Consider the following 17,831-nt stretch of genomic DNA (forward strand, 5'->3'; position numbering starts at 1 on the left):
ATCTATCTACACCAGGGATCACCAACCTTTTTGAAACTGAGAGCTACTTCATGGCTACCGAGTCATACGAAGGGCTACCAGTTTGATACACTCTTCTGAAATAACAAATTTGCTCAGTTTGCCTTTAGTTACATATGATTATTAATGATTAATGATACTCATCTATGTGAAGACACAGATCACGCTAATGATTTCTCACAATAATTATCAACAGTGACTTAACAACCTGGGAGACAAATAATATCAATATTCAGTTTTCATTTTTAGAACAGGCCTGAGGGCTACTCATGCGGTCCTTGGGGGCTCCCTGGTGCCCGCGGGCACCATGTTGGTGACCTCTGATCTACACGCTCACACTCTGATTTGTGAACTGTTGTGTTTTGACCCTCAAGGTCATCGTAGCATCATTTGCTTGTGTGTTTGCATCACCTACCAACACTGACAGTCCCTTTGCATGATATTAAACATATTAATGCTTAAGTCAAGTAATGCCAATAAAAGCCAAATACGGACCACAGTTCAGAATAAAACCTATCTAAAATGCATGTTTTTAAAATGGTATTCAAGGGTGCTTTTAAGATTTACACACTCAATATCATATGACAGAACTGATAGGAGCGCTCATGGGAAGTTGTTTGGAAGGGGAAGTTCTGATCAGAATTTTTTCTCAGTGGCGCAACAGCCTGGTAAATAATTACTCCAACAATGAGCAGCCAGTGGATTATTACTCATGATGATGTATGAAACTAGATTCAGTGATCCAAAGGGCACACACACTTCCTCCTTCAGTGCGTGACAAAAGCTTGTAGCCCATTGAAGGACTGAACTTTTGGACCTGGAAACTCAAGTGATTATTAATCACTGGGTGTGGTAAAAATCCCCTTTTAGCTTTTATGCTGACATTTTAAGTACTTTATGGTCTTTGATTTATTCAGATGCAATAAAGGCTTGTCTAGAAAAGCTGATATGTATCCTTTATAGTTCAATAAAACCAACAGATCATTAGGCACTGCTATTGATAGTATTCACCATAACTCATCATATCACAACAATGGTATGTGTTGAAAACTTGTATGTTGAAGTAAACATGTATAACAACATGTAACACTGTGATCCCACCCTCTCACTGAAGATACATAGTGCAGAGACAAGTGACAGAGACACCATTCACCCTGTTACAAGACACTGTACCATTAACATAATTCTGGTATTTTAAGGCTAAAATCTTATATAATGCTGTTTAAATACTATATAAAACAAATACACTTCATGTCTGAGGCTGTCTTTAAGCTTGAAAATACTGGAAGCATGGAGCTGTTCAAGCCATGGATTGGTAGATGCTGCCAGTTGTATAAAGGTATTCCAAATTTGAATGGATTTTACACAGATGTAATCCCTCATAATATTTATTCATGTATTATCATATTCATAATATTTGTATTAGTATTAGAAACCCTCAATGACGACTTTGTGGAAAATGATGCTGAGGTGAGTTATTTGTCGTTGGTTTGTTAAAACATTATTATGGGGTCCTTCCCCTTTGGAGCAAGAATGTGTATTTTATGACATGGATTTCTTATTTCAGCACAGATTATTTGTTTTGTCCTGTAATATGTTACTTTGCTACAGTATATTAATTTGTCATAGTATGTTTTCTAATTACTAATTAACCTTTTAATGTCTAAATGCTTGCTACAGCAATATGTGTCATGTCATGTCAAAAATCAACTCAATTTGATTTCAATATCAATTTGAATTGCTATCGAATTAAATACATTTTTTTGTACAAAAGTGCTAATTCATTATAACATAGGAAAGCATTGCACAGAGACACACACAAAAACACACACAAAGAAATATGAAAATGTAAACGTTACATTTAGTAAAAATTGCTGTACAGTTGTGATTTGGGTTAATCATGCAAGTCAATAAGCAACATTTTGCCACCGCCTTGGCAACGTTTCTTAAAACTAATTAATTAATTTACATTTCCTTTACATGGATAAATTCAACAACTCATGATTGGTGGCATATGTGTATATGTACAGCTTTGTTCTGCTTTGTTTATTATTTACACATATGTCATCCTTATTCTGTTTATATTATCTCTAAATTCCTCATTCGTACCAAAAACAAAATGTCCCTTAAAAGCATATAAAAACACTATTGGTCCAATGTTGCTGTGCAATGTCACTGTAGTGCTGTAATTTGCAAAGTCAAGTTTAGCAGATCCAAAATTCAGCGCCACACTTTCCTCTGACGAGAAAAAGAGTAACATCACTTGGCTCCCGGCCGTCGTAGTACATCTAAAGACGGTTGTTGGAGGTAGGTCACAACTTTTTTCACCTTCATAACGGCCCAGTAATCCCAAGATATGTCAAAGATCAGTGTTGTTGCTTTATTGCTTCTTTCCCGTATCAATCCGACTCCCAACTCTGGGATTGGTAAGATCTTTTGTCAGTCATTGGGGAGGTTTTCTGACTCCATCTGCAGTGCTGCCTCCACACTGTCTGTATACCTGAGGCCCTGCAGGTCAGCTGCTAGGAGCACTGTCAGAACAGAGGGCTTAACGACAGAAACAGAGTGTGAGAGAAAGAGGGAAGAACATACATTTTGTCATGCTGTGTTGTTAAAAATCTAATTCAGCCCCACACAAAAAAAAACATTTCATTTTGAAATTTAAAATGAACAAATGTATCATTCCTAAGGCCAATAGGTCTTACCTGCAATCTTGAAAAGACCAGATGCAAGTCTCGCAATTTGAACTGCCTCAGCAGGTCTCTGAGCTCGCTGATCACAGAGTAATCTATGGTGCTGACATGGTGGCAATCCAGGACCACGGACCGCGGAGGAGATGCTGTGGGAGAGACGTTAGGCGGAGAGGAAATGACAGGAAAAACAAAAGGAGATGAAGCGGTTTTAAACAAGACAGTGATCAGCACACCTTACTGTGCCATGCAAGTGAAACAACAACAAGCATGTCTTTACCCTGCAGAGCCTGAGTGTGTATAACATGGCTGAGATACTCTGTGGCAGGAAAGCTGAGTCCACTGTCCAACTCCATCACCATCACACCGTGATCAGACACCTGCTCACAAAAAGCATAACACATATAAACCTCCTGCTACTCTGGCACCATTAGACACCATGACTTTATCATGTTCCACAGACTGTGGTGACAGCTGTATTGAAGTCTATGGGAGATGCATGGAGAAATGCATTTAAACCCAACATATCTGGGTCATATGACTTCTGGTGTGGACCTCAGAGAGTAGGTTAACGACTCCTTGACTTATTGGCACAACGTATGTCCATTGATATCGCTTGAGAAAGGGTCCTGATAGCAGCGTAACTGCCGTCTCATCAGAAATATTTGGTCTTGATGTTATCAGCCCTGTCAATCATTTAAGGAAAAAAAAATCAGTCATGACCTTCTCTCTGAAGTGTGTTATCTTATGTTTTAGAGGCATTTATCCATCAGAAGTCGTATATGTAAGTTATATTTTAGTATGTTTACCTCCAAGACAAGCAAATGACTGTTGTACCTTTATAAATCACACAAGCAAAGCAATACTTGTTCAGATACTACTACTACTACTGTTCAGATTATTATGGTACCTCAATCCGTGGTCTTGCAATGTTATACAGCAGCATGGCTCCAGATACAGCGACACCTCCTAAGATGCCGTACTGCACCTGCCAGAAACTCATCAAGAACGTCACGAGGAAAGGCAGCAGGTCCAGTTCTGTGGTGGACACGTTATGTGAGCATGAGACCATAACTAAACAAACCAACACGTGTGAGACACACTTTAGTGAAAAACTGAGCAGACACCCACTGCGTATACTCCACATCTTAGCCACAACCTGGTAATCTACCATCGGAGCGACCGCACAGATGATGACAGCAGCCAGAGAAGCTTTGGGGATGTAGTAGAAGGCCGGCATGAGGAACGCCAGGGAAAGCAATACTATGAAACCTGAAAGAACAGAGAGAGAAGGTGAAATTAAGAGAAATTAGCCACATGCTGGACTGCCTTTTTTAAGAGACACATTTTCTTTGTTGTCATGTCTTATGAAGCCAGTATTTATTGTTTCGTTTAACACGTCTACCTCTGTCCTCTATGAAAACACTTCTCAAAAGAGGAGGCAGAATTTGAGAGGGAAGCATGGAAATGACAGTACTGTGGATAATGTGTGATAACAGAGACCACCACAAGAGGGCAGAAGAGATGCAGTGAAGGTGTCAGGACTCACTGGTGACAATCCCTCCAGCTGGAGTGCAAACACCAGTCTGGGAGTTCACCGCTGTCCTGGATGTAAGGAGACAACATGACACTGTAAATACTGTAAACATCTGAACCCTCGCTCCCACAGACAGACACACAAACCTCCCAAAGCTGCCGGTGACAGGGTAGGCTGACACAAAGGAACCCATGATGTTGGTCACGCCAATTGCCAGCAGCTCCTGGTTGGCATCGATTCTGTAGTCGTTCTGACTGGCTGAGGAGAAACAGGAAGTTCGAAGCTTTCAGATGAAACCACATTCTTTGGCTGCCTTGATTATCTAAGGCTAGTACGCTGTGTAGAAAACAGCCACACAAGTGGATCTGTGAGGCTACAAAATGCTAACATGCTCACAATGACAATGCTGATGTTTAGCAGTAACAATCTGTGCTGTGTTAACAAATGTACGCATGCTGACAATTGTTAATTAGCACAAAACACAAAGTAGATCTGAGGCTGATTGGAACGTCAATGGTCCAAAGAATACTGAAAATCTGCATTCAAGTACAAGTCCAGTTAAATAACTGAAATATCAATAAATGCCTGATGTTGATGATGCACTAAACATCAACAAAATGTATTTAAATAGTAATGAATACTCAACCAGTCGACCACTCTGCAATACCAGTAGTTTTACTTGTGATTGAGCAATACCTCAGAAAATTAACTGTAGTCATACTTGAGTACAGATTTTCAGCACTCTTTCCACCACTAATAAAAATACAGACTTAAAAATATCTGTACCTGCATTATAAAAGTAATTATTAATAAATATATATTAATTTGAGTAGCTGTAATATAAGTTACTCCCACCTCAGGTGGTACAAGTAGTAATGGGAAACACTGGCATAATGATGGCAGAGGAGAAGGTATGGGAATTCATCCTGAGGGGGACATCAACGTCTGCACTAAATTTAATCACAATCCATCTGATATCTGTGGAGATATTTTAGTCTGGACTAATATGATGGACTGACGAATCAACAAGCTCTCTAATGCTATGCTATGAGTGTGGATAAAACACTTACCAAAAGCTTTAGCAATAGCAATGCTCTCCAGCAGACCCATGAAGGGAATCACAGCAAGTCCACTTCCAAAGCCCTGCACAATACACACACACACACACACACACACAGACAGGAAGACCGGTTACTCAGCTGCTCCTCTTGCAAACTGGACAGAAATGAGGAAGTGAGAGTCGCAAATCAAACATGTTGTAAAAAGAATCCCTGCCATCTCCCCGTGGCTGGCAACGTCTCCCTGCTCCTTACCTCTACAATCTCTCCAAAGGAGACGATGGTGCCATTGGCTGTGGTGTCTGTGGTGGGTGGGGGCATGAATGGCGGGAGCCCCGGGGAAGTTTTCCCGGTGATTGTAAAGACCTGGTAACCATAAGCATCCCAGGAAAATGCTATGACGGATGCGGCCAGGACCACCAGAGAGTTACGCACTGACCAAGACAGGAAAATGTACAGATTGGAGAAAAGAGGAAGGTTTGAGAAAAGTCTATCTAAACCATAGTGTAGTGACACACTGTAAAAGATTCATCAACTGTAATTGGGCGACATGCATTTGCCATACACACACACACACGCACGCACACACACACACACACACACACACACACACGCACGCACACACGCACGCACGCACAGGTACTGACTGGTAGCAACAGTCCACACTAGTTTCCTGGCGACTCTGGAGCAGCTGGAGTAGGGAGCCTCGTCAGAGCCAAGACTCGCCTTCATCAACGACAACATGACCAGCAGACCGAGACAAAGCAGACCCAGCACCACGTCACCTATCCTGGCTTCTGGGATCCTGTGGAAGGTGTAGTAAACCTCCAGGAAGAACTCCTGGGGAATTCCCTGAAGTCCAAGAATATTCTAGAAACCGGAAAAAACAAGACTGGCATCAGCTGCAACCACTGACACTAAGAAGAGCTGCAAATCTGAACAAGAGGAGTTCTCTCCTGCTTTTAATGTAGAAACCGTAACTACAAGATGGGTTTGCACTACCAAATGAACCACATCAGCAGCAGCTCAGAAGACTAAATCTTTTCTTATGATAGTTTAAAACTGCTGAGGCAACAGTAGATAAAAACAATTTTTATTTTTCATTATTAGGAGTTTTTCCTTACTTGAAACAAGAGTCTAAGGGCAGAGGATGCCGTTCACTATATGGATTTGCAATGTGACTTTGGGCTTCATAAAACATTTTGATTTGACAGTTTATACAGTGGTCACAGGTAACAGTGATGGGATAAACACAAATCTTCAAGGGTGTAATTTGTCGAATACGGCAAGAATTTGAAGGTAGGTCCAAAAACATAGGGGGCAGAATACCACCAGAGGAACTGTCAACTGCTGCCGTTAGCTAACTAGCTCATGGCTCAGTCAGCCATGCAGCCAGTGACTCTGGAAATGTCTGGACCGGGACCTCAGATCACAGGGGGAGTCACTACAGGTGACAAGAGTACCAGATGCTACACGAAAAATCTACTGGAAACACCATTTCTAAGTCTATAAAGTTTAAATGTGGTGAAACTGCATTGCACACATTGTGTGTGTGTGTGTGTGTGTGTGTGTGTGTGTCCGTGTGCAAGATTCAATTTCACCTTGACCTGGCCAAAGCCAATGGTTACTGCAGCAGCACAAGTGAAGCCTTTTATTACAGGGAAAGAGATGAAGTCCAGCAGGAAACCTGCAGAAGATGCAAAGTAATGAATGACTTATGGAGTCATGAAATGGACCTTGAACCTAAAAGGGAAAGCAGGGTTGAGATCAACAGATGCCACAAAAAATGTGTGCGGTTAGGCACAGGAAGCTATCGACGGTGGTGGGAAGTGGCTGTCCTGTTTCTTCAGTCTCTGCAGTTCTGTCAAAAACCTTTGCAATTTTCTAAATAACTCTCAGTCTCCCGCTCTTTTCTAAACACTCAAGTTAATTTTGTAATATTGTTATATCAGGTTTTGATACAGAGACCACGCTTAAATCTTTACAGAAAATTAGAGATTGCTAGAATGTCATTGCACAAAGGTAACAATGTGTGGTATTGTGAGTAAAAACACATTTTTAGTTTGATAAAAATGCCTTGCGCAAGTACATCCACACTCACCCGCTGTCACGAGTGTCGACTAAATTTAGAGAACCCCCAAAACTGGTGTCACAAGGTTTTCACATGGCCTCAGCAGCCCTCCCCTCACCTAATCTCAGTAATGCCATTACTGCCTGGATGAGTCCACAGAGGAGGCTGAGCAGCACGGCTCGGTGTGGCTGCCCCCCCACCACGGTGAAACACAGGAGGGACATGATGGCCGTGGGACCCAGTGTCACATCCTTTGAGGTCCCCAGGAGGGTGTAGATGAACCCCCCCATGAAGGCAGAGTAGAGTCCATACTGTGGAGGGAGATTATTTTAGATTCAAAGCCAGCAAAAACTAACAATTATTTGAAATTGATGATCAAAGTCCCCCTCCTCTCAAAAAACTGATTTCGTCTCGTCACATCACTTGAATGTTTTACTGGTCAGAATGATGGACTTGTGAAGTTCATTTTGACATTCATCTGTCCAAGAGGATGTGACAAAAAAGAGCGGGTGCACACTTCTAAAGGACTAAATGGAAGATGAATACGAGCGATGAACCTTCACAGACAACCCAGGCAAGATTCACCTGCACAGGAAGACCGGCTACTTCAGCATAAGCCAGCGCCTGTGGCACAGTTGTCAGCCCGACTGTGAGGCCTGCAAGCAGGTCCATCTTAAGCCACTTCAGCTTGTAACTGGGCAGCCAGGAGAGGATGGGCAGCCAGGCCTTCAGGGTGCTGTAGGAGCAGCAGCCCCGGCCGGCAGCTGACACTCGTCCCAGAAGAGGCTGGTCCATTGCTCAAGAATTAGAGGTGAGGAGAGAGAACCTGGAGAGAGGGACAACAGCAACAAATGTGCGCTGATAAAGTGACTTTCTACATATTCAAATGTCTGCAAATGTGGGGAGATAAAACAATAAAGCAATTTAGTTTCCTTCTTTACTTTAAATGTCAGACATCAGCTTCTGGGAGGTGCTGCTTGGTTCCTCTGGCTTCGGTTCGCCTCCTCTTTCCCCACAGACCCAGTAGTTAGGGAAAGAAGACAAAGACGTGCTCTGTGTGCAATCATGTGTCAGTTTGTCCGAGAGTTTCTCTGGACCGATACACAGCACATCACAGAGAGCAGACAACATATCCTCTGACGCATGTTGTGATCTGTGTGTAAAAGAACAGCAAACATCGTCATCAGTCCACCTGTCAGTTCACATGCAGTAACCGACACATCTGATTGCAAGGTTCATTTTTTAATACATGAGGGCAAATATTCCATAAGTCTTTCCGTCACCAGCTCTGTAGTCTTTATATTCATATGATGATCACATGACAGCGCAGCGCTTTGCACACCTGGTTGTTTTACAACAGCCACATCTTTTCTCCACAATCACCTACAAGCCATAAAACTCCCTCATTATGAAATATTCACTCACATGCTCCATCAGTGTTATGCGGGTTAACAGCACCCTCAACTTACAGGGCGATAATTTTATCTCCCATTGTGCTTATGTTCAGTCAATTTCTTAATTTGTTAAAATTGATTGAATGATCGGATTTTGCATCGACAAAGTGGAAGAATTTGAATATCTATCTATATCTGCACAGTTGTGAGACTAACAAAAAGAAGAGGAGCAGAGGATAAAATAGAACAGAAAAGGAAGAATGACATGTTTTTGTGTATTGTAATTGTAGGGGAAAAAAAGGCACACAACTGAATAGAATAGAGCAAAAAAAAAAAAAGAAAGAAAGAAAGAAAGAAAGAAAGAAAGAAAGAAAGAAAGAAAGAAAGAAAGAAAAATGAAATAAAAACTCTTACCCAACCCGTCGGCTTCTCCTTGGTCATTATTCAGCGGGCCAGCTGTGATTTGTCCTTTTTTGTCACACAGCTTTTGTTCCTTCTGTTAAAGCCACTTCCTAAAATCTGTCATTTCGCTGATTAAGCGCTGAAATAGTTCCTGTTGTCTCTCCTCACGTGACGTCTGTCATGTGACCGCAGGAGGGGCGGGGCTTAAGTTGTTTGAGGAAGACGTCAAAATGCGTCCCAACATTTATATATGTTGATTTTGACGACTGTATTCCTCCTATTTGTTGGGCACAATTGTTGTGGCACGTGTAAAATGTTTCAGAGACAAACGACCAGAATTTTTTAGACTAAGTAAGCTCAATTTTCGTGGGAAACAGTGAAGAGAGATATTCACCATCATGCTGCTTGAGTTGGTTTTTGTCATTCTGGCATCATGTTGCACCGCAGAGTCAAAGAGAAGAAATGTCCTCCTGATCATTGGTGAGTGAACCTTTACACCTCCACATAGTAGTGAGCTGTGCCAGTTCTGAAGACTCTAAATGCCATCTGACAGTTCATTAGGTACACCTTGCTAAACCTAATGCAGTCTGCTCTCATTGATATAAACTGGGGGAACAGAATAATAGAAACACCTCTCTATAAAATGCAGTACAGTTCAGCAGCACCGTAAACTACATCCTCTAAAAAGTGATCATACAGATGAACAGGGCTGGGTGGCCCCAGCCAGAGTTTGTTTGTAGCTCCCAGCTGCACCACCAAATCTCTCTCTCTCTCTCACACACACACACACACACACACACACACACACACACACAAACACACACATTACGAAGACAATACATTAGATTATTATTATTCCTTAAATATAGGCTGGAAGACATTCCATACTAACAATAGATAGATATGTATCTTCGAGGGGTATTTATCAGTCACACAACCAGTGCAGTTTCATCCTAAGCAAAGGTAGCCTTCATAAACGATGAATAATGCTTTCATTCCATACTTATTTTAGAATATGCAAGAAACCAATCCTGTTATAACAAAAAATGTTCAACCAAAATTCATACTGCATTAATTACTTCCTGCTCACCAGGATTATATTTAACTGTGTCTGTTAACTGTTCTGTTTAATTCATTCAAAAAACAACAACTTTAATGTTGCATTAACAGTGAAATTGAAAGTCTTTTACATTGTTACATCTGGTGACAGATTTGCTTCCATATGCATTTACAGTGACCAGTTTTTAAGAATATGTAGTGAAAGAACGAATAAGCGTGTGTTTTCCCTCTTTCAGCTGATGATGCTGGTTTTGAGACGGAGGTGTATAACAACTCTGTGGTCCACACACCTCACCTGCGCTCTCTGGCCAAACGTAGTCTGGTGTTCAGCAACGCCTTCACCTCTGTCAGCAGCTGCTCTCCCAGCCGCTCCGCCATCCTTACCGGCCTGCCTCAAGTAAACACGCACACACACACACACACACACACACACACACACACACACACACACACACACACACTATGGATTCTTCTCATTTGTGCATGCAGTTACCATATCAAGGTCTGTTTGATGTGTTGTCAGCACCAGAACGGCATGTACGGGCTTCATCAGGGTGTTCACCACTTCAACTCGTTTGACGGGGTCCAAAGTCTGCCGCTGCTCCTCAGCAAAGCCAACATACACACAGGTCAGTAACAAAGTGACCAGTTTAATTTAAGTGTATTCTCACACACCCTCTTGCTTTTTATCACTATTTCTCCCCCACCCCCCACTTTTTCTTTAACTCTCTCAGGTATTATTGGGAAGAAGCACGTCGGTCCTGGATCTGTATATCCTTTCGATTATGCCTACACCGAGGAGAACAACTCTGTCCTGCAGGTGGGGAGGAACATCACCCGCATCAAACTCCTGGTCCGCAAATTTTTCCAGACCCATAAAGAGGAAGTGTATGAACGAAGGCATAAGACCAAAGAGAATAAAGGGAATGTAAAAGGTGAAGAGAGGCCATTTTTCCTTTACGTCGCCTTCCACGACACCCACCGCTGTGGACACTCGCAGCCCCAGTATGGAGCGTTCTGTGAGAAGTTTGGGAATGGTGAAATGGGGATGGGTAGAATACCTGACTGGACACCCGAATATTACACACCGGAACAAGTGAAGGTCAGTACTAAAAGATATGCAGGCTCAAAACTGACTTACATCACAGAGCTCCTAACACTAAATACTGTGGTCTTCCCTCATCTCGCGTACTTCAGGTTCCCCCTTTTGTGCCGGACACGCCTGCAGCACGAGCCGACTTGGCTGCACAGTACACCACAGTCAGCAGGCTGGACCAAGGTATGTAACAGCACCTACACATGCTTTAAATATGGAGGAAGAAGAGAGGCCATTCATGTTAGACTTTAAATTATGATGGTGCAAATCTCCTCTGCAGGTATCGGTTTGGTTCTTCAGGAGCTCAGGGAAGCTGGTTATGAAAACGACACTCTGGTCATCTACAGCTCCGATAACGGCATCCCCTTCCCCAATGGCAGAACCAACCTGTACCGCTCGGGGACAGCAGAGCCCATGCTGGTGTCCTCTCCGGAGCACAGGGAGCGATGGGGTGACACCAGCCAGGCCTACGTCAGTCTGCTGGGTAAGAGAAAGGTGGCAGCTGAGATGGAGCCGGATCTTGTTAAAATTGTTATCAGTATTGGATTGATGCGTGTACTTGTGTTATATAGACAGTAAAGTCTAGCAGCCACTCACTGTGAGCAAAGTGTCTGTCGCAGGTTAGGTTCTAGTTTAGTGCTTACACCAGCACCTCCATAGTGACAACATGAAATGATGCAATATCTGCTATCTGCCAAAGGAACCTGAAAAAGAGGGAAGGTCATTATGTTTCTGAATCTTGCTTTGGTGCCAGACTGTAGATGGCTGTATTGAAGCGTATGGGAGATGGAGAAACGCACTAAAAAAACATAACTATGTTGTATAATTTCTGATAAAGAAAAGCCTAAAGAAAATGAAAGGACACACTTTAGACTGTAAGTTATTTACCTTTTTTAAAAGTTTTATTTATTTTATTAACATGTTAATTTAACCTGAATTTCCTCTAGGAACAAGGCTCCCGTTCAAAGTGTAATCACAGTCTCAGTCTCCCAGCAGTATTTGGTCTGACCTGACCTGTTTGATCACAGTACTATCAGCCCTGTTAATCATTTGGGGAAAGAAATAGCTTTAACCTACTACCTGAAGTGTGTTCTGTCATTTTACGGAGGCGTTTCTTCATCAGAGGTCATACAACCTGGATAGGTTGGGTTTCAGTGTGTTTCACCAAGCATCTCTCATAGACTTCAATACAAAAGTAAACACAGTTTGGCTGCAACGCAAGATTCTGCGTGTTTCTTTGTGGTGCTCGTCAGCCACAAGAGGGAGACTTCAGAATTATACATCTGCATCAGATCCATAAGATAAACTGAATATGATCCATAAATGCAAGAATGAAAATAACATCAATTAAATAATACAACACATGGTAGAAACAGTTGTGATATACTGTAAATGTCAGCAGAAGATAATGTGCTGTAAACCATGGCAAGTATTTAAACATCTAACTATATGTCAGTAAGGTTACTAATTACCTGTTAAACAATGTGGTCAGTAAACTAATCCAAGAATCACAATCTTAAAATAATGTGACTAGATTACTTTCTCTTTTGGATTACCCCAGTACCGCACAAATGCAAAAGAGACAAAAGAAAATAATTATTAATGAGAATACTTCTATTTAATCTTAATAACAAGAATGTATTCTGTAAGAATGTGTATATGTATTTCACTTAAAACCAGAGTGATGTTGTGTGTGCACATGTGCATGGATACAGATTAGTACTGTATAATATTAATTTACTGAATATATCTGTACTCTGATTATCTTTTTTTCTGTAACTTTACCAGAAAAGTTGCTTTTTGTATGTATAATGTATTTTGTTACGCTCCAAGCCTGATTATTACTGTGTAAGTAATGACGTTAAATTGGAATTTAAGGTTTTGCCATTTGCTTATTTTCTTGCTGTCTTTTCCCTCGTTTTCTTTTCGTCTCCCTCTCTTTTTCCTGCAGACATCACTCCCACCATCCTGGACTGGTTCTCTGTTCCCTACCCGTCCTACAGCCTCCCCGGCAGCTCCACCACCCCGGTCCACCTCACCGGGCGGTCCTTACTACCTGCTCTAGTCACGGAGCCCAGCAGCTGGCACACCGTGTACGCCAGCCAGTCTCTCCACGAGGTCTGCGAGCTCACTGCTTTCAGAGAGGACTTCATCGCCACTGCCTCTCAGGGCCGAACCCTGACTGCTGTTCTGTCATTTTGATTGCAGATAACCATGTACTACCCAACGCGCTCCGTCCACCAGGGGGCGTACCACCTCCTCCACAACCTGCACTACCGCATGCCCTTCCCCATAGACCAGGACCTGTACGTGTCACCGACCTTCCAGGACCTGCTGAACCGCACCCGGCTGAGTGAGCCCACACACTGGTTCAAAAGCCTGCAGCAGTATTACTACAGAGAGCGCTGGGAGCTGTACGACGCCAGGTCTGTCCCTGCATTCATCATGTGTTCGGCTCAGATTAAGAAACGTGTGTTCATAAAAAAACATCAGTCCATCAAAAGGGCATTTAGTGGATGAGTTTAGAGATTAAAGCCCTCAGCAGAGAGATCACAACACCTTGATTGGTGGAGACACGAGTTCCTCTGATTGAAATGAGGTACACCTGCCACTGTTGACAGTTTAGTGATTTAGTGATAATGAAACAATCAGAGGCTGCCACCATGTAGGAGAGAAAATGTACTAAACATAATCAATTTGAATATTCTTGTATGTATATGAAAAACAGTAATAGGAATAATTAGAACTAATTGCATTTTTTGTGTTTAAATTATTAATCATCTTTGAGAAGCCAGTAACGCTAACGAGTTAGTAGGTGATATAGCCCTCATAAGTCCTTTTTAAAAGATCCTTATTAACATATTGTAACATATGTGTTCATAAGACTATGTACAGGTAAGTGTTAATAATAGCTCCATAAACATGTTTATTGTTAAATTCAAAGACATTTACAGGCATCTACAAGAAACACAGCAGTTCCTTCTTAGTTTATGGTATCATTTATTAACAGTTCATCATATTCTGGATCTAAAACAAGAGCATTTGAGTTATGATAATAGAATATAACAAAGTGTACTATTAATATATAATAACAACATAACAAACAAACACATAATAAAAGATGTATTCATCTTTATGAAGACAATGAGATCATAGGCGAGTTAATTACTCATTAAACTTTGTATTTGCAATGCTATTATCCACACATAAGAACCCCAAAATAAAACTTTTTGTTAGTGTTCTTAAACGTCTACAAAGCACTTATCAATGTGTTATAATCTAATAATTAACATGTTTATGATTGTATTATTAACATTTATATAGTTATAGTTAAATAACTTGACTAATTAGCATAAAGAGTGATCTGTAGCGTAATTTAATGCATCAAAAATGAATATAAGTGACAATTACTAATATATTTTACGTCTTTGATTGGTCTAATTAATTAATGTTGAACATAGAGGTCAGACATCAACAACAGACTCTTTTGAAACATAAAAACACACTTTTATCTGTCTATATTGACACCGTCCCACCTATGGTTCACACCGATGAACATGGAGACCTCAATAATTTTCTAAAATCTTCGCAGTGGCCAGGAGAATATTTTCTGATGTTTAAATTTGAACGATGCAGGTCGGACCCTCTGGAAACAAGGAACCTGGCGTCAGACCCGTCCTACAGCACGGTGCTGGAGAGCCTGAGGCAGAGTCTGCAGAAGTGGCAGTGGGAGACGGGGGACCCCTGGGTCTGTGGCCCTGACTACGTCCTGGAGGACAAGCTAGAGCCGCACTGCAGACCACTCTACAATGGACTCTGATTGACTCTAATGGTACTCTTACTCATCTTGATTGACATGATGTCCCCATACATGATTCCTCTTGTAATATAAATGAAATGTATTTGTATTTTATTTTTCTATGTCCTTGTTGCTTTTAGTGCTCGAAAAATAAACTCAACTTGAATTAACTTAATTCCTATCATTGTTTTTTAGTGTTGTATTGTTCTTCTTTATGTTACCAGATAATTCCATCATCCAGGTAAGTGTTCCCTCTTATCTGTGTCTATACATTTAAGGTACATCTTCCCATCATCCAGACCTCCTCATAACCCTGTTTCATAGACAGGCAATATGATTACACACTCACTGTTTCTGTAATTATTTAATTGAAACAAATGTAGAAACATACCCATCCTTGTTGTAGGCTCCATCACGCTTGTTCTCCTACTGATCTGTTGATTACACGGCGGTGGAGTTCCAGACGCATGACTGGGGAGGTCGAAAAATCAATCGGGGAAGGGGTTTTTATTGATTCCTCAGAGCTCCAATTTGATGTGATTCGCTGTCCGTCCATGTAGAAAGCTTTTGGAACAATTTGGATCAGTCCATTATTCAGTCGTGTTCATTGATCTGCTCATTTGTTTTTTTCTTTCACTCCTAATCTGCCCATTTTCACTGATGTTGAAGTCTTTTGAAGTCAGGCAAACTGATTGCAGTGCCGTGGATAAGCACTGACCAGATTACATGGCTTTTAGCCACAAATGTAAATCTCTTTAATATAACTGACTTTTCTGTGTCAAACTAGGAGTTGTTTTTGTTTTTATACATTCAGGATATTTTTAAGGTCTAAATGTCTAATTTGTTCAACGCAAAAGCACATCCTCATTCGATTATAATCTGTCTGGACATCTCTGAGTTTTGACCATTTGTGTCATCCTGGTCCACTGATGTTAATCCATTTTACTTTTACAAGCGTCAGAGAAGAGCTGACGTCGCTATACATCTCCAACCCCCTCATACACACACACACACACACACACACACACACACACACACACACACACACACACACACACACACACACACACACACACACACACCGGATCATCATCCACCCACCTCGATTTTGATTTGACGAACCTCCTGGGTCACGATACCGTCGCCCCAGTCAGCCTATATAAGCAGCACAAAGTTTTCCAAACACCCAGCAAAACATTCAGTCGACCTCTGACTGAGAACAGACGAGAAACGCGCCGTGTGTCTTCTGCGTAAAGAAAGTGCCAAGCCGGGTCCAGACATGGAGAGGTCAGTCAGGTTTGCCGTGGTGTGCGTCGCAGTGTCTCTGCTCGTCTCCTGCAATCCAGTCGAAGCCTGGTACAAGCAGTCGACCGGGCCCAGTTACTACTCGGTGGGTCGTGCCTCTGGTTTGCTGTCCGGCATCAGGAGGTCGCCGTACGTCCGGAGGTCCGAGTCCGAAGAGACGCTGTTGGACAGCGGGGAGACAGCTGGCAACAGCGTGATTCCAGACACTAACAAGCAGATCTCCATCCTCAAAAGCATGGTGAGTAGACTTCATATACCACAAACTGTGTTCATGATTCAGGGGGTTATTTTTTGTAAATTAGCTGAAGATGAAATGAAGAACGAACTTGCGTAAAACATGCATTTCCCTCTAGCATCAAAAGAAACACGTTCATAACAATACCTCAGCATTAAAAGGACATATCTGAAGTAAACAAACCTTAGTCAGAGTTTAGACTCCGCGTTTGTGTCGGTCTCATGAAGGGCAGTTGAGTTCAAAATTGCTGTAAAAGTTGAACAAGCCGTGCGTAAAGGCGCAAAACCAGGAGCGCTGCAGGTCAGAGCGCAGCCGGGAGCCTTACATGACGGCGACGGACGGTCATTAAAATGTTAACAAAAGAAATAGAAATTTAAAAAAAAACAACAACAATAACAAAAAAAACTCCTGAAAAAATAAAGACAGACATGAAAATGTGTGATTTGTCTAGACATCCTGCTATTGTTACTGCAAAACGATAAGTCGCAATGATCTAGCCATTAGTTTAAAAGACAAAGTAAATAGATTTGATGTGATTTCTGAGGAGATGAGCAGAAAAAAAAAGTGTCAAACGTTAACTTTAAATGCTGTCATCGTTTAGGCCATCTGCGTCAAGGACATCTCTCCAAACCTGAAGAGCTGCGAGCTGCTGCGGGACGGGACGGGCACCTTCCAGTGCAAGGCGGACGTCTTCCTCACCCTGGACTCCCTGGACTGCCTGTCCGCGTGAGTCCCGGTCGGACCGGCAGAGACAGTCCTGGTCCTCCAGCCGAGACCCGGCAGCGCTTCTCTGGAACCGAAGAATCAAAGAATGAGTGTGTGAGGAAAACATGATCACTGTCGACGATGGACCGCTGCAGACTCTGAATGTTCTCTTTTTATTTAAAACCACAAACATTGTTCAGTGTTTTTGCTTTGGTTATGTGTATATATATATAAAAATGTCAGATTCGAGAGATGTTAGTTGATATTCTTTCACGCTTTACTGTTTAACCCTGACATGTACTTACGTGTATTAAATGTCCAGAACGTTGACTGCAGAGCAGATTTCCTGGAAAGTACTTTTATTTATTTTATCTATTAAAATGAACAAACACTGGGAACACGCTGTGTGGCATAAGTTTGTCTGAAAATACTCAACTAGCTGGGGATGAAAGGGGTAAAATA

At 41.8% G+C, this 17,831-nt stretch overlaps 3 protein-coding genes across 4 annotated transcripts; 2 read left to right on the forward strand and 1 right to left on the reverse strand.

The window, feature by feature from the left end:
• Positions 1-1,857: 1,857 nt before the first annotated feature.
• On the reverse strand, positions 1,858-9,335 carry slc26a11 (solute carrier family 26 member 11). Of its 2 annotated transcripts, XM_037124708.1 has the most exons (15): positions 9,183-9,333; positions 8,316-8,527; positions 7,960-8,200; positions 7,493-7,685; positions 6,905-6,990; positions 5,951-6,173; positions 5,559-5,737; positions 5,316-5,388; positions 4,392-4,503; positions 4,258-4,313; positions 3,840-3,980; positions 3,619-3,746; positions 2,989-3,088; positions 2,724-2,857; positions 1,858-2,565 (listed from the first exon to the last, which is right to left on the reverse strand). In XM_037124708.1, the coding sequence occupies exons 3-15, from the start codon at positions 8,167-8,169 to the stop codon at positions 2,458-2,460; spliced, it is 1,743 nt and encodes a 580-aa protein (XP_036980603.1). In that variant the 5' UTR covers positions 8,170-8,200; positions 8,316-8,527; positions 9,183-9,333; the 3' UTR covers positions 1,858-2,457. The 2 variants fall into 2 exon arrangements, with proteins under 2 accessions (XP_036980603.1, XP_036980664.1); XM_037124769.1 differs by lacking the exons at positions 1,858-2,565; positions 2,724-2,857; positions 2,989-3,088 and adding an exon at positions 3,097-3,394 and having other exon boundaries at positions 9,183-9,335.
• Positions 9,336-9,381: 46 nt separating this feature from the next.
• Positions 9,382-15,299, forward strand: sgsh (N-sulfoglucosamine sulfohydrolase (sulfamidase)). Its single transcript, XM_037124890.1, has 9 exons — positions 9,382-9,650; positions 10,466-10,626; positions 10,753-10,858; positions 10,964-11,331; positions 11,427-11,508; positions 11,606-11,809; positions 13,277-13,443; positions 13,534-13,751; positions 14,962-15,299. The coding sequence occupies exons 1-9, from the start codon at positions 9,569-9,571 to the stop codon at positions 15,143-15,145; spliced, it is 1,572 nt and encodes a 523-aa protein (XP_036980785.1). The 5' UTR covers positions 9,382-9,568; the 3' UTR covers positions 15,146-15,299.
• A 974-nt stretch (positions 15,300-16,273) lies between these two features.
• npb (neuropeptide B) lies at positions 16,274-17,767 on the forward strand. Its single transcript, XM_037125124.1, has 2 exons — positions 16,274-16,667; positions 17,266-17,767. The coding sequence occupies exons 1-2, from the start codon at positions 16,404-16,406 to the stop codon at positions 17,392-17,394; spliced, it is 393 nt and encodes a 130-aa protein (XP_036981019.1). The 5' UTR covers positions 16,274-16,403; the 3' UTR covers positions 17,395-17,767.
• The last annotated feature ends 64 nt before the right edge of the window (positions 17,768-17,831 follow it).

This window comes from Acanthopagrus latus, chromosome 1 (assembly GCF_904848185.1).
Source record: "Acanthopagrus latus isolate v.2019 chromosome 1, fAcaLat1.1, whole genome shotgun sequence".
NCBI lineage: Eukaryota > Metazoa > Chordata > Actinopteri > Spariformes > Sparidae > Acanthopagrus > Acanthopagrus latus.